Source organism: Phocoena sinus, chromosome 9 (assembly GCF_008692025.1).
Source record: "Phocoena sinus isolate mPhoSin1 chromosome 9, mPhoSin1.pri, whole genome shotgun sequence".
NCBI classification, from domain to species: domain Eukaryota; kingdom Metazoa; phylum Chordata; class Mammalia; order Artiodactyla; family Phocoenidae; genus Phocoena; species Phocoena sinus.
The window spans coordinates 59,723,639-59,740,315 of record NC_045771.1 but is presented as its reverse complement, the minus strand read 5'-3'; the positions used below and the strand labels follow the sequence as shown (position 1 = coordinate 59,740,315).

The window sequence follows — 16,677 nt, the reverse complement described above, 5'->3', positions numbered from 1 at the left end:
TTTCTAGCAGCCCTAAATATAGCCAGAAATATTTCTTTGTTGCTGAAGTTTCCAGAGCCCTAAATGTGCCCATGTGTTTGGGACTCTCCAAAAACCTCCATCAACAACTGCTGAGCAATGCTGCACAGACACTAGTTTGAGAAATGGTGAAGTGGGCAATGTGTAAACTGTAAATAACAAGAACTCTACAAAACCAGCCTGGAATCCAAGACTTACTCCGCCATTTGCTAGCTTGGATTCTTTAATCAATGAAAGCTCTCTAAGCCGCAGTGTTAGCCATAAAATGAGGCAATGATACCTAAACTTTAAGTCTGGTTTAAGACTTAAATATACTGACAAATAGTTCAGCATTCAATAATTAGCAGTTATATATAATTAGTCTACTTTCTAAAACACCCATAAATGAGGCATTTGAGTTTTTTCACCCTGATATAAGTTCAAGAAAACAGTAAAACTACTAAATGTAACTAGGTAAAGGGGAAAACACTAGGGTCCTTTTGTTTTGGTCAGTACTGTTATATAAATAAATAAACTTCACTAAACAAGGATGCTACAGGACCAAGAAGAATGTCTTATTTTAAAAGCTTCATTCGGCTTTTGTCAATGCTGATGGATGACTTGAGACACACTTGAAATTAAGCAGAGATATAGGAATTTTTTCCCTTTATTCCTGTTTTTACATTTTAAAAATATCTATTCTATTCTCTGTTTATCTTTTTGAGCTACTTGTATTCCACCTGTATATTTCCTTACAGGTCCATTACCTTGAATAAAAAACAGTTCCTGTGTAATTTTCTGTAATCTTTTTCTTCCCTGTAGCTTACTGTCATTTTGATCTCAGCTTTCAAGACATACAACTTCTTCTCTAAGAGAAACATAAATGGCTGATCAAAGTGTATTTGCAGAGGCCAAGTTCAGGTAAGTGAAGCAGTAGCGTCTCCAGATATTATGTTTGGCAATACAATATTTGGCTTGAAATTAAATTGCTACTGAAGCAAAACAAAGAGCATATTTTATATTAAGCTTTGATGTCTAACAGGGATCAAATGACATGATTTGTTAGCACAAAATAATAAGATGCATGTGCGGATGAGTACTTTTTAAAAGTCATAAACAATATTCAACTTAGGAGTTAAACAGAGCTACAGTTATTTTCGCTAAAACCCCAAACCTCTCATATTTAAAAGTCTTTAAATTGATGTGTTATTACAATGTAATGAAAACATAATGGAGTATCCAGGAACCACAACCAAAATCTGTATTTGGAGGTAAAACCTCTCCAGACATCATATTTCATGAAAAAAAAATTAGTTGATTAATGGAGTCCACAAAATTTAAAATATAAGCATAAACAATTAAAATCAGAATTGTATTACTCCAGGAGAGACCCCAAATTCTCCCTAAAATCTCTGTTTCTTCAGCTTTTCCCTATCCCTGGAACCTAAAGAATTATTTTCAACATCTTCTCTGCATAAAAAGGTAGGAAGTAATTTAATAGCAACAGGCGTAACAGCGCAAAACAAGGGCAATGATAATGTTTGATTTTTCTTACAAGTTAAGCAGAAATTGCTATTATAGCAGGTTTGTTGTTTGTTTTTGCAACATGGAGTATTTCTGCCAAGAGCTAACAATATTTTATGCATTTAAAGTGACCTTTTTTAAGAAATAAAGATTCTTCAGGAAAAGTAGTACACATGGATATGACTTACATATGAGCCAATGACAGCACAATTTTCAAACTTACCAAAATTTACCTGAACAGTTATATTTAGCTTGAATAAGAAGTACGAAAACCATGTACTAGAGTCATGAAACTCAAAGTTTAGAGAACTGCCTAATTCTATGAATTCATGGCCTGCAAAATTAAAATCTAGTATGAATTTTATTTTAGGGTCTACTATTAATTCTTTTTATTATAGAAATGTTAATTTGTCTTGGTACTGTACATGAGAATCCTTTTTTATGTGTCTCTCATGTTGATTCTATCCTATTTGCTATGCTTCTTAACTTTTCTTATTGACCTGAATGTGTACTTTTTCAATTTCTTTTTGATTTACTCTATTTACTAGACACTATAGCTTTTGATTTCTAGAGTTCCTGGATGTTTTTTCTCTGTAAAAATGTAAAATCTGTAATGGAATCCACAATTTATATTGAGTATTTTACAATCTCATCTTTAGGTCAAAAGTAATTTTTAAAATATCCATTTCAGAAATGTCTTGCCTTGTTTCAATGATATAGCTTTAAATTTCAATATAAAAATTACATCTTTTAAATATTTTTCAAGAATATGTCAAAAAGATTAAAAAATAAATAAGTAAACCCACATAAATATTCAATCAGATTAAATAGGGACAGTAGCTCTTACTGAATTTTACAGTGAAATCAGTTCAAAAACAAGAGGAAGAAAACCAAACCAAACTAATAAAGAATGATGTCCTTCTCTGAAGTTAATGTGAGGTTTATGAGTTAATGTGCATTTACAAGAGTCACGTTTCCAATTCTGTTGCTTTAAATCTCTAAACATGAAGATACTAGGACACTCACATATAGAAATTTCCTAAAATTTTATTAAAAGCTAAAAGCTACCTGCTGTTTTCCCTACTCTGATGTGGAAAAAAGAGTGAGAAGAGTAATAAATCAAACCCATATTTCTTTACTGTTTAATGCATTTTTGATGTCACATGGGCAAAAATGTCAAAAGCTAGTGAGCACTGATTTTTTTTCCCATCTCCCCCTCAGCACTTTTTTTTTTTTAACTCCAAAAACGGCCAGATTTCTCAAAAATGTGTTCCCTGGTTTGAAACTGTGTATGTCAAGTTTCAGCCCAGAGCAAATGTTTATGGATAAGTAATAAATCCCTGAAACTCAGGGTTCCTATGGAAGTGCTGACACAGCCCTGACTACCATGCAGCTGTATGAATGGCGCCACGATTGTATCTGCTAGAGATTCTTTAAAAAGTTTGCAAAATACTGTCTTGCTTTAAAAAAAAATAGCCAGAGAGAGTTTGATGCCAACATAAACATGCTTTTAACCCATTATGTGCTAATTTGCAGAAAAGCCATTAATAGAGACTTAAGATGCACGGCGCGGCAGTAACAGGAAATGCACTTTCAAACTTCTCTTGGACTTTTAACAGGACTTTAATCAATTCCATGAAGCATGAGTGAGAGTTAAAACTGGAGGGTGTTTTTGCTCAGAACTTAAGAAGGAGGTTGCAATGCTTTGCCAGAGAAGAGAATTTGGAAATTGGGGTTGGGGGGCAGGAGGGAATCCGTGCCAAGACACACAAAATACACCCTGGCTTCTTATCACCCAGTACATCTTAAGGATATTTTGCAAAAAAAAAAAAGGGTGAGGGTATTTTAGTAAACTTTGACTTATTTTGTCTCTTGCTACACCTGTGTTAATGATATTCTATTCACCAGCTTAAATATATACATGTTCTTAGTAGGAGGTTTAAATGTCAGCTTGCTTCAATCAAATCCTTTTAGAATCTCTCAGAAAGAGGAACTTGTGCCTTCTGTGGACGCCACTGTTAAAGATGCTGAATCTACTGCCTGCCTACAGCCGTACCCTGGAACTTGACAGTAATCCACCTCACTTAATGCCTGGGCAGGTTGAAGTGAGTCCCTATGACCACGCCTACAAAGTCCCCGGGGACAACCATGTGCCATGCACTGCGCCAGAGCCACGGGCAAATCAAAAATTTAAAAATCAAATGAAATTCTAATTAGACTTATGTTGCTCTAAACTTGGGACATTTAGTAGGAAATATGGAAGAATCTTTTTAATCTACACTCCATTCTCATGGACACTCCATTTCTCAATAAGAATGACAATCTCAAAATTCTCTTTTTCTCCATAGGCTGAAAATCTCAAAGGGACACAAAATCAGACTTTTAGGGAAACATCAGCTATAGTATGTCTTGCCTTCCCCTTTCTTTTCTTTTTTCATTATTGCTTTCTTGTTTTTTGAAATCCAGTGCTATTACAGGAGGATGGCTTTGTGGGCAAGTGTATAGGCTTTGGAGTCAACTCCAAATCCTGGATCGTGTACTTACACATTATGTATCCATGGGTACGTTTTTAAACCTCCCTTTTCCTATTTCTCTACCTATAAAATAGGGAAAATAATAGTATCTGCTTCAAAAGGATGTTGCAAAGGGTACATATTATCTCTGGAGTGTTAAGGAGAGAGCCAAGTACCTAGTAAGCCCCTAATAAGTACTAGTCATTGTTATCACTGGAGCATGTAAAGGCTCCTCCTTCTGATATGGGCAGAGTGTAGAGGAAAACTTTTAATAGTATAGTTAATAGTGATGATCACGGTTAATGTTTCTCTGTAGATCACACGAATAAACCTCAGAATTTAGTGACATAATAATTATACCTGCTCCTTTCCTTTACTGTTATCATTAGGAATATATATATGATGGCGTGAACTAGATAACATGTCAATTGATAACAAGTGTCTTATTTTACTGCTATTTCGTAATAATTTTACTGGAAATGTGACTGGACTTGTGGATGGTTCGTGTTTTATTTGCTTCTGTCAGTCAAAAAAATAAAGGATTACAGTTTATGTGGCTAAATGTAATGTATTGATCAATCACAGAAAACCTTCCACGCAGGAGGTATACATTTAATTTTTACTTACCTTTATATATAGTCCCTTATGTTGGTTAAAAAGACAGCAATAAAATGATGACGCAATTTAGCTCCCACACCATACCTTCCTTCACCTCCTGTTTTTTGTCTTGATTTTCCAGTTCTGAATCCTGGCCAACTTTAGGTTCTACCATTTCCTCATCATCCTCATCCTCTAGAAAAAAGAAAGAGAAAAATGCATTATATTCTTTCCTTCAAATCAAAGTGTCTAGCTGATGGTGGGAGGTAGGGGCAGAGGGTAAAGTTCCAATCATTTAGGGCGGCTTCTAAGTAAATCAGTCCACAATGAATGCCCAAGATATACGTTCATGAATACATGAATACATTATCTCCAAAAAGGGCCTCTTTGAAAGTACCCCACGCTTCTGAGAAAACCGCCCCGAGTCGGCACCTGCTACATCCATCTCCAGGCCCTCACCACATGGGATGTCTTGGAATTGCCTCTCTGACCTCTGAAGCTTCTTCGGAGATGGGCCAGGAACAGATCTTAAAATGTTTCCACCTGTAGCACATTCTCCACAGGGGACACCTGCTGTACAGACGACTCATTTCCAATTTCATTCTCACCAAATTAATTTGGTTTTGACCTACAGGAAAGGGTTAAATACAGGTCTGACCCCAGGTCAAATGCCACTGGCAAGTAAACAACCTGGGGTAGGGCCCCAAAAGTCATTGCCATTGGCCTGGGAGAAAGCAACCAACCTGAAATGGCATTTACACATTCAGAGCAGTTCATGCATTAATGTGAATTTAATGAGCACTAACAAATGGTACCAGTCGGCCACCACCGCCAGATGTTACCGTGCCCTTCCTGCCCTACGCAAATGTGCTCCTACTCTCTCTCTCCTCCCAAACTGCCTTTCTTGGAGGTCCCTTTCAGTGCAGAGTGCTTGAAATCATCAGTCACAGTGTACAGGATGGAGGGGCAAGACAAAGTGTCACAAGAAAATCGAACTTAATGGAATAAAACAGTATAAAAAATTAAAACTTGCTTCCATGGTTTTTAAATATATTACCTTCACTCAAGTATTATATTGATTTCATTGGCTCAAATGGAGTTTAAAAGAAATGACTTCACTTCCTCCACCTCCATCATTCATTCATATATCCATTCATTCAACAAATATTGATATTTACAGATGTTCTATAAGATCCAAAGCTCTATGGAGAGTCCCATTTCCATCACAATAAATCCTGAGATTTATAGTAACTCAAAATTTCAGCTCTAACCACTTAGAGAATGCATTATATGCATATTTAAATGCCCAAACAAATATGTATAGCCTGAAAAGCAGCTGTAAAAGTTCTTGATTATATTAAGCAAGTGATTTGTGGATGGAATATCCATTTTAAAAATATGGATATGTAAAGTATAGTATTGCAATTTAGATACTGAAATACAGTAATCTATATGCATGTGTGTAGATCGTGGAACCAACATCATTACTTTATAATCACACTAAATACATATTGGAAAGAATGTAAAACACTTTTGAGGAAAACTGTCATTATTAACACATTAACACAGTTATTACTAATGCATTATTACTAACACATACCTGTGAGACAAAAATGTGCACTTAAAATTTTGAAAAGTACACTGTTACCCAGATCTTTAGACAAATAGACCTTTAACATGTTAAATTATAAATAACACATCTAAATCTTTATATATAAAGATATTTCTGCTATCTTCCCATTAAAAGCCAGCTTGGAAGGTCCTGAACAAAATATTCACCTTGGCATGATGTATCTTCCTGACCCAAAAACCTAACACAAAGCCCAGTGAGGCACTAGCGGGAGGGAAGTTTCCTCTTCTGGTAAACCTTGGATGGAGAGGCAATTTTCAAAAGGCCACTAATCTGCTGGGAAGTAGCTCCATCTCTGAACCTTCTAGAGACAAGTATTTAAATCCAATGGATTCAGCAGCCGTTCCCTGGCACTTACTAAATACAACAAATGCAAAGGTGACAAAGCTCACGTTATGGGTTGAACTGTGTCCCCCTCCCCAAATTTGTATGTTGAAATCGTAACCCCCAGTACCTCAGAATGTGACCTTATTTGGAAATAGTGTCATTGCAGATATAGTTAGTTAAGATGAGGGCATGCTGGAGTAGTGCAGGCACCAAGTCCAGCATGACTAGTGTCTTTATAAAAAGGGGAGATTTAAACACAGATTCACATGCAGGGAGAATGCCATTGAAGATGAAGGCGAAGACTGGGGAATGCTTCTACAAGCTGAGAAGTGCCAAGGCTGGCCAGTAAACCACCAGAGACATAGAACAGATTCTTCCTCATAGCCCTCAGAAGGAACCAACCCTGCCAACATCTTGATCTTGGAATTCTAGCTTCCAGAACTGTGAGACATTCAATTTCTACAGTTTAAACTGCCCAGTTTATAGGACATTGTTATGGCAAGCCCTAGCAAACTAATAAAGCCAGTAGCGTGCCTTACCTTCTATGATCTTATAATCTAGTAGAAGAGATAATGAGATATACAATAATAACAACTAAAGCAGTGATGAATGCTTTACTTGTATCATCTAATTTATTTATCAGAACTTGGTACTACCAACCTAATTTTATAGGTGAGGGGACAGAGTAATTTCCCCCAAAGAAACTCCCAACCATGTTGAGCTTCAAGTTTTGTCTGGTTCTGCATGTTTTGATCTGATCTGATCTTTAACTATTATGCACACTACCTCCCTACCCACAGCTGTCATGAAACAGAAATGTCGTGGAGAAAAGCCTGAAGCACAGCAGGTGCGCTGCTCAGCTGCAGGGTAAGGAGGGGTGTGTGGAGGCTCTCAGAGGTGGACATCGCATGGTTCACTCTCCCAATTCCCGGAGGTCAGCGCATGTAACACTCAACTGAGGAGAAGTTAGGTTTCACACCCTTGAGAGCTAAACAGATGGGTTGCTTTGTTTATCAAAACTATATATGCTACACCCACACTCTATTCTTATTTACTTTGTGGAATACACTCTCCTGAGACCTGACCAGCAACATTTACTACAAAGCATTGTTGTATTCTTTCAGCCAGACAGATTCGCAGCTTGCGTGGGAGCAACATTTCAAGGGAAGTAATTGGTCTGAGTTCAAGGCTGGAGTCTACCACTTGCCAGCCCCTGACTTTACATAGTTCGTAGAAACTCTCTGAGGCCTTTTTCCTCATCTGCTGAATTGGGATAATAACCCTGTCTTAAAACACAAATTTATTGTGAGAATAAACAAAAGTATTGATGTGAAATTGCTTTTTAAACCACCAGGAGAGTTGCAAACATCCATACAGAGAAACCGTCAAACAAATGTTGCCTTCGCTTGTATGTCAGAAAATATTTACTGAGCCCTTACTATGTGCCAGGTGCCAGGCACAGGACAGGGAACAAGACAGACAAAAAAAAAAAAAAAAAATTCTGTGCTCATATCATGGAGCTTCCATGAGTTAGGGGAGAGAAACTGCAAACAAACAAATAAACAGAACATACACTGTGTCAGGTAAGTGAGATGGGGACAGAGAAAGCTGAAAAGGGACATCTGGCATGCTGATAAGGGGAGGAAGAGGTGAAATTTTAAATAGAGCGGTCAGGAAGGGCCACACTGAGCAAAAACTTCAAGGAGTTAAGGTGTGAGCCACGGGAAGATCCTGGGGAAGCAAAACTAACAACAAATAGATTCTTCCATCTCACTCCATAGACCCAAAGGGTGGAATAGGTCAAGGTCTAAATTACTTTATTATCAGCTCATTTGACTACGGAAAACAATTGTGCTTTTATTAGAACCACCTAGTTTGTACATTCACATTTTTTAGTTCTTAAAACGAAGTCAGTTTCACCAAATGACTTTGGCTAGTCAGCTTTAAATAGTATCAAGTTCTCACCTTTCGCAGCTATAAGGATTTTTGTTTTAAAAAATCCTGGAAGAATCAAAAGCAACATCATGACAGAAGCGCCACTTAGAGCTTTTAGGAAATATATTATTCTATAAGGGCCTGGCAATAAAAAGGGCTAGACTGTGATAGAAGTGTGTTAGTTTATTTTTGAAGTAGGTGGGGAAACAGCAGGTTATCTTTCTTTAAATAGAAAATACTTGCCCAGAGAGTATGTTTTCAATGAGTTCTTTTTTTTTTCCCAATGAGTTCTTAAATGAGTTCTTATAATATGTGCAAAGTCCCATAATGAAATACTGTGAATAAAAGAGAAATAAATTTAAAAAACAGTACCTGCCTTTTTTAAGTAGTTACAAACCAGTTGTAGGCATTAATTTTGAGTGGCCACAGAATTCTTTGTCTATCATCCTTTGAAAGACAGAAAGTGAGTGTTTCAGTGGATTTGTTAAGGAAATAAAACACAAGAGACTGGTTTGTTTCTCTGCATACTGATATGTTTGCCTTGCTCAGCAAAGAGAGTATATTTTTCTTTAAGACTCTCGTTTCCTTTCTGGTGCAATTGGAATTACTTCTGTTGAAACCATTTTCAAAACAGTTAAATAACTTTAAAGAAAAGGATTTATGTAGAACCGCTACAGACTACTGATATATGAGTTGTGCTACTTAGTTCATACCCGGTTACATTTCCTCTGAGATTGGAGGGGAAAAAATCACCACCCATGTACAGTTTCCTGTACCACGTACACAAGAGAAATTAAACTACTGGCAGAAGTTAACTGCCTGTCAGCCCAAGGGGCTAATTTCAAACAACAGCATCTTTTAGACATTATTTTATTTAGCACCCAAATTCTACCGTCTGCAGTTGTTGCCTTCTTTCTCTCTAGTTGGAAAAAAGTTTGCTCATCACTTCTCCTTCCTTAAGATTTTCTCAATGTCTAAACACAAGTAATTGCACACTTAGTGCAACACACTTAGTGCAGGGCCTCACCCCTTATATGAGCTCCCAAAAGGTTAGCTTCCTCCACCAGTGAGTGGCTGAGAATGAAGTCAATGTCACCAATTGGAATACGCCACAGTCCTCTGAGTGCTGAGCTGCTCTGATGGCCTCACAAATCTGAGACTTTGGAAAGGAAGTGCAGGGGACCGTTCGTCACTGTTGGCAATACAACATCAAAATCCCTTTCTGTCTTGGGGGGGGGCGGGATTCCCCTTGCACTACTGTTGTATTGGCGCCTTGCTGGACCCTACTTTATTCTCCTGACGTCCTGGGGAGACACTTTCCTGCTCTCCATTTCCTGGTGACCAGGACACAGGCAGGATCTGGGCAGTGTCCTAACAGGGGCTTTGCTCCTAACAGGGGCTTTGTCTCTGGAGCCAGGAGGCAAAGCTGAGGGGACAGTTAGGAATAACGAGGGGCAACATGCAGCGGTGTCTGACATCCTGGCCAGACTACTCCAGAGCTCCACGGTCTGGGTTCCCTTGGTCTTGCCCTTTTCCAAACCTGTTCCTTCTGCCTCCTGTTGATTCTGTGAGTACCAGATTTCCTGCCAATAAATCTCACTAGAGGTTGTGTCAGCACCAGATTTCCTTCCAATAAATCCCATTGGACTCAGTGCCTGCTGCTTGCAACCAGAATCCCGAGTGATATGGGGTGGCCCTCTGTGAAGAGAAGGGCTTGGGTTTTATGAGGTCAGTGGGTTCTTGCCTTCCCCGGCTCTTTCAGGGCCTGCAAAACCCCAGGATAAGAGGGTTTGAGTGCCTGGCCTGAGCCCTTGACACCCTGCTCCTGCCTTTTCACAAGGGGGCTGTGGCCTCATGGAGGACCGCTAAGTCAGGTCAGGGGGAGAAGGACAGCAAGGAGCAGAGTGGGCCATTTCACTACATCCTTCTCGAAAGGGGCAAGAACAAAGCAATTACCATATGACTTCGAATCGAACAGGCCAAAGACTGTAAGATACACAATTACTTTATGTACCACTAAGAAAACTGATTACTGTTAATTAAACTATAACATACATCAATTCTAATGTGAAAAATTGTGAATGTTGAAACTGATAAAATAATTAGTGGCTTAGAAATGAATAGAACGCTAGCTTCCAAAAGATAAAAGGGATGGCAAGAACACAGAGTCAATTCCAAATCAAACTTACTACTGTGCTACTGTTGGTGAACAGACTTGGCGAGATACAAAAGCTCTTTTTTTGTTTTTTGTGTTTTAGATGTATTGCACTTAACTTACGAGCAAATGCCCTAGTCACTTTTATATAAGTCTACGTATGACTATTTCAGATAGGGATTCTTTTTATAACATATTTAAAATTTTTTATAGAAAAACACAGTTAATCTCTCAAATTAAAATTTATTTTCGATTTAAAAAATAATTCACATTAATGAAGATATTCTTTACAGTTCTGTCTTTGGCTTCATCTTTTCTCATATCAAATGCCACTCTGGATAATATTTACATCTGTCTTCCATCATCACCCACAAATGGATGTCTCCTGCCAAGATATCCCTTCTAGGCTCCAGATTCTGTATTGTACATTCCAACATGAATGTCCCCCAGGCACCTCACACTCGACATGTTCAAAGCAGAACTCCCACCTTCCGCTGAGATCTGCTCCTTTGACTACATTCTCCATCCCACCTAATGGTACCACCTTACACATGGGTTCACAGTTGGATATCACAGTACCACCTTTAATTCATCTTTTCCATCAGAGCTTATGGGGTCTCTAAGTCCTCTCAATTCCTCCTCCAAAATCTGTCTTAGGGCTTCCCTGGTGGCGCAGTGGTTGAGAGTCTGCCTGCCAATGCAGGGGACACAGGTTCGAGCCCCGGTCTGGGAAGATCCCACATGCCGCGAAGCAACTAGACCCGTGAGCCACAACTACTGAGCCTGCGCGTCTGGAACCTGTGCTCCGCAACAAGAGAGGCCGCAACAGTGAGAGACCCGCGCACCGCGATGAAGAGTGGCCCCCACTCGCCGCAACTGGAGAAAGCCCTCGAACAGAAACGAAGACCCAACACAGACAAAAATAATAAAAATAAATAAATAAATAAAGTGTGACTAGTGTGGCTAGGGAACTAGATTTAAAAAAAAAAAAAAAAAAAATCTGTCTTAAATCCACCTCTGTCTTTTCTGCACTGCCCTCACCCAGGCCATTGCCATCTCTCTCCTGGAGTATTACAATAGCCTTTTGACTGTTCTTTCTACTACTACCAGTCTTGCTCTGGATTTCTAGTAGTTTCATTTTTATTTAAAAAATACATCTGTTTATCCTCTCTCCACCAAAAACAAATTCTGTCGTTTCCTATAAATTTCAGTATAAAACCCCATAACTTCTTGTCTCTTCTACCTCAGTTTGCATTTTGGACAATGCACAATCACCCAAAATCCCAGTAGGTACATGCCTCAAAGTCAACGCGCATTATTTTTTTCTGCCTGTCTTGGTCTTCCCTCCAATGTCCAGGAGGTGATTATTACTAACTCTTTGTGATGCACCTCTGGAGCTTTAACACTTCCCCGCAAGCAGATTTGTTGACCCCTTCCATTGTTCCACACATTGACCCCTTCCACTGTTCCCCCTTGTATCTCTATGATAACACAGCCAAGACCACTTGAAATTAGGTTTCGCATTTATCTCCAGAACCAGACAAAAAGTCCCTCAAAGACCCACGCTTGTTTGTACCATCAACGTCAAGTACGAACTCTAGCAAGAGCAAGATGGGTGATTGTTCTGGAAAGGTAGTGTGAACCACACCATGTAGGACCTTGAATGACAGAACAAGTTTGGACTTCTTTCTGGAGATCAGTATCCCCCCTTTTTAATAAACATACATCTCATTTAATCCATAAATATTATTTAAATTTTAAAAAGGAATTCAAGGCACTGGAGATGCTAAATATGACTTTTGAAACCTCACTTATCTCCTGCCCAGCCAGCTCTTTATGTATATTCTAGTATATCTAAGGGGCAGTCTGACCTTTGATGAAAATTATTGCTGCCATCCAGCCCCGCAGAGAAACTGGAGGCTTTTAAAAATTCAAGAGACAAGGTCTGATTTTGTTTAAGAATATGGAGGCTGGAGGGGAGTGGGAGAGCCTGGAATGAGGGGGACAGTTAGAAGGTAAGCTATAGCCATAATCCAAGAAACAGATGATAAGAATTTGGCTTAGCATGGTTCAGTTGCCAGTAGGCGTGATGAATCGTACTGTGAATGTAGACATGTGTTTGTACAGCAGACAGTGAGGGCTCCCGTACAGAACTCACTCAAGTCACCTTATCCTTGGACCAGCTTCATGTACAGTTTGCCAATTTCACTAGGAGTCCAAAGAGAGGCACCCTCCCGATACGTATCACGGCGGCCAAAATAAAGTATAGCATGCACCACTGAACGCTTACACAAACCAAGGTGAGCGCCTCTGTACTTTAAAAATATGCGGCAAAGACATATTTTGTGGGATTTTCAGTAAGCACTTTGTTAAATATACTACATGCTAATATTTAAAAAAAACCTTCACTTTCTGGTCTAGAAAAATCTGGCCAGAGTAAAGAAAACATACATTTCTCATCGTACAGAGCACTCCTGTTAACACTCTAGGCCACATCAGTTCTCTCCTAAGGCTCTAACATGACAGTACTTGGAAAGTTTACTTCCTGATGGAATGTCACACAAGGCATTGCAAATGGGAGGAAATGAAAGAAAATATTCAAAACAAGAGAGGAAGCCAGAGAATGGTACTTTTTAGCAGCTGTTTCTGAAACTTGTAACTGTGCTGATATATAATGTGTGTGCAGTAAATATGTGCTGAATTGAGCTGATGTGGATTAATGAGCTTGTGTGGAAGGACAGAGACCAGGAAGGGAATGCCCTTCTAGAGATGTCCAGGCAGGAGCCCATGGGTAACTTCAGCATTTGATGTTTGGGGATGGGAAGATGTGATTGATCTCCATTTCCATACATTTTCCTCCTTAAAAACCATCTATGGCTCCCTATTTCCTAGAGCATCTCAACATTTAAGGCCAATCACTAGCTGACTTCAATTAATTCTCCAGCACTGCCCAGAGCAGAATAGTCCTTAGCTCACCTGTATATGAAACAGGCCAAGTGTGTTGCCAGAAACCACCCCCCGCATCTTTCCTCTCTTTATTCTTTTATATTTTTGAGGTCCCCATGTCCTAAGCTTTCTCAGGAAGTCATGGAGCTTTCAGCCGTGATCAGTTGAGTGAACTAATTCATACTAATGGATTAGAGAATGGTAACCCCAATAAATTAATCTCTAATGGTGCAGGAGCTGGGAGGGAGGTTTTCAAACAGCCAAGCCACTCCTCAAATCAGTCCTCTGTTCTGCATCCTTGGAAGCAGAACCATCACTGCACAACTCCAGAAAGAGCACTCCCATTGTACTCTATGTTAATAGGGACTCCTTGACTTGTACAGGGCACAGGTTCTATATCTATTCTATATCTAGCTTTATTTGTATAGAGGCATAAACACACACACACACACACACACACACACATTCTGGGCAATAATTCAAAACACTAGAAAATGCAATTTTTGTCTGCTTGGAGAGGGAGAAGGGACTCCTAACTTTCTTTTCCAGACTTAAATCCCTTTTGCTGTCTACTTTTGATTTTGGACAATCCCATACCCTTCTCTTTGTTTCCTCTATCACTTCTTCAAAGATGCAATTTTGCACTTCCTCTCAGTGGGAGCATGGCTTGTGAAAAAGAACACTGGGGTCACAGGGACAGGGATGTCGTCATACCTAACTTTCAGCAGCAACTATAGATATGTCCCAGAGAAAAGTAAATCTCAAGGACTCCAGGTACTAAAATGGTTGCTATGTTATTCTAGCTAGTAAAAACAGAGTAAAATAAGTAGAAACCATTTAGAAACATTATTTTGCTTGTAAGGAAACTGTTCATAAGGAAAACATGGTACCTTTCATCTTTAAGCCTGTCAACTCTGACATTTAATGTCAGAGCAGTCATCACATCCACCACCGCACATAGATGTCATCCCACTATTACATGTTCTCTAAGTGACTCAGTTATACATACACACACACACACACACACACACACACACACACACACATTCTTTTTCATACTTTTCCATTATAGTTTATCCCAGGACATTGAATATGGTTCCCTGTGCTACACAATAGGACCTTGTTGTCCATCCATTCTATACGTAATAGGTCGCATCTACTAACCCCAATCTCCCAGTCTATCCCTCCCGCTCCTGCCCTCCCAACCACAAGTCTCTTCTCTATGTGAGTCTGTTTCTGCATTCTTTCTGTTAACAAGAGAATCAAATCTTGTTAATCCTACCTCTTTGTATCCCCTTCACTTGCACAACTGCCTCTGTCCTCTCCATTTTTCTCCCTCCTTCTCTTTGGTAAAGGCACCATGGTTGTTTATGTGGCTTACTGTCAGGTCTCCTAGCTAGCATTCTTACCTCCAGCTGCTCTCTATGCCTACCCTTGACAGTGTATGACAATCTACACTGTCACATTAATGCTCTAAAAACAGAACTCTGCTCGCATAAATTTCCCAGTGAAATCCCTTGATAGTTTCCATGACATGCAGAATAAAAGCTGGATTCCTTGGCCTAGTCTCCAAGTCTTCCAGGGTCTGACTCCAACATGTGTTTCCTGCTCAACTGCCTCTACCATGTTAATCCCCTCTCACCCCTGTCAGTACACACACTCCAGTCAGCTGACACTGACACTGTGATTGCTGTACAAACTACCACCTTCTATCTGTCCTTTGGTTCATGTCGTTCCCTCAGGCAGACTCTTTCCCTCCCTTCCCTTTACAAAATACGAGCACCTAATACGTGTCAAGCACTATTCCAGGTGCTGGAATTAGAGCAGTGAACAAAGCAGACAAAACCTCCTGTCTTCATGGCACTTGCATTCTAGTGGTGGAGAGAGAAAATTGACAAGATAAACCAGTAAAGTCTACAGTACGTTAGAGAGTTGCAAGTGCTAAAGAGAAAAGCAACACAGGGAGGTGGTGGGTATCACAATTTTACATAGGTAGCTGGGAGGTCCTTACTGAGAGGTGGCATTTGAAGAAAAGACTCAAGGAACTCAGAGATCGAGCTACATGGATAGCTGGAGAAAGCATTCTAGGTAGAGGAAGCAAAAGCACAAGGGCAGGATTTTGCCGGGAATATTCAAGGCCTTGAATACCTTTGTATCTTCCCCGCATGTAAAATCCATCTATACTTCAAGATCTTATTCTAACAACCCCCAGCTCCCCAAATCTCTCCTGTTCACCCTTGTTGGAAGGGATTTCTTCCTCATTTAACCCTTCATAGCACTTGAGTCTGTCTTAACAACTTTCTATATCCAATCAAAGAACTATCATGTTTAAAAGTATGACATTTAGGGCTTCCCTGGTGGCGCAGCGGTTGAGAGTCCGCCTGCCGATGCAGGGGACATGGGTTCGTGCCCCGGTCCAGGAAGATCCCACATGCCGCAGAGCGGCTGGGCCTGTGAGCCGTGGCCGCTGAGCCTGCGCGTCCGGAGCCTGTGCTCCGCAACGGGAGAGGCCACAACAGTGAGTGGCCCGCGTACCACACACACACACACAAAAATCTCTTAAAAAAAACTATGACATTTATCATGCTCTACTTTATGTATGTGTTTTTATTTTAGGCAAAGCACATCCCTGTACATGTCTGAGCTTTCTTCTCCATCCAAAATTCTGAATTTCTTGGGATTAGGATGCATTAATTATTCATATTTATTTGCCCCAATATGGGTGTTAAGTAAATATTCTTGGCTGTTTTAAATGTTAATAATGTCATTTCCCCAGTGTTCTAAAAAGCACATTTTCTCAGTGGTTTCTCCAATGTTTTAACTGGATCACAAATCTCTTCACTCAATTTCAAATTTTAAGGTTCCTGTCCTTGATCACTAGGTCTCATCATCATTGCCAGCAACTCTTCTCTAAACTTACCCACTGTGAGGCTCATGGTCCTTTACTTTGTTTGGTGTCCTGATCACTGGTCACTAGGTATTTGCTCACTACCTAATGTATGCTCAGATCTGTTCTAGGCATCACGGAAAAACAACAGTTAACAATTCACTGA

General features: G+C 39.6%; 1 protein-coding gene across 5 annotated transcripts in view; it reads right to left on the bottom strand.

Annotated features, from left to right (window-relative positions):
* Nucleotides 1-16,677, bottom strand: part of DYNC1I1 (dynein cytoplasmic 1 intermediate chain 1) — a 331,990-nt gene that overhangs the window by 123,678 nt on the left and 191,635 nt on the right. For all 5 annotated transcript variants that reach the window (XM_032642848.1, XM_032642850.1, XM_032642849.1 and 2 more), the window contains one exon: nucleotides 4,737-4,826. In XM_032642848.1, coding sequence (XP_032498739.1) covers nucleotides 4,737-4,826 — 90 coding nt within the window. The remainder of the gene's footprint in view (nucleotides 1-4,736; nucleotides 4,827-16,677) is intronic.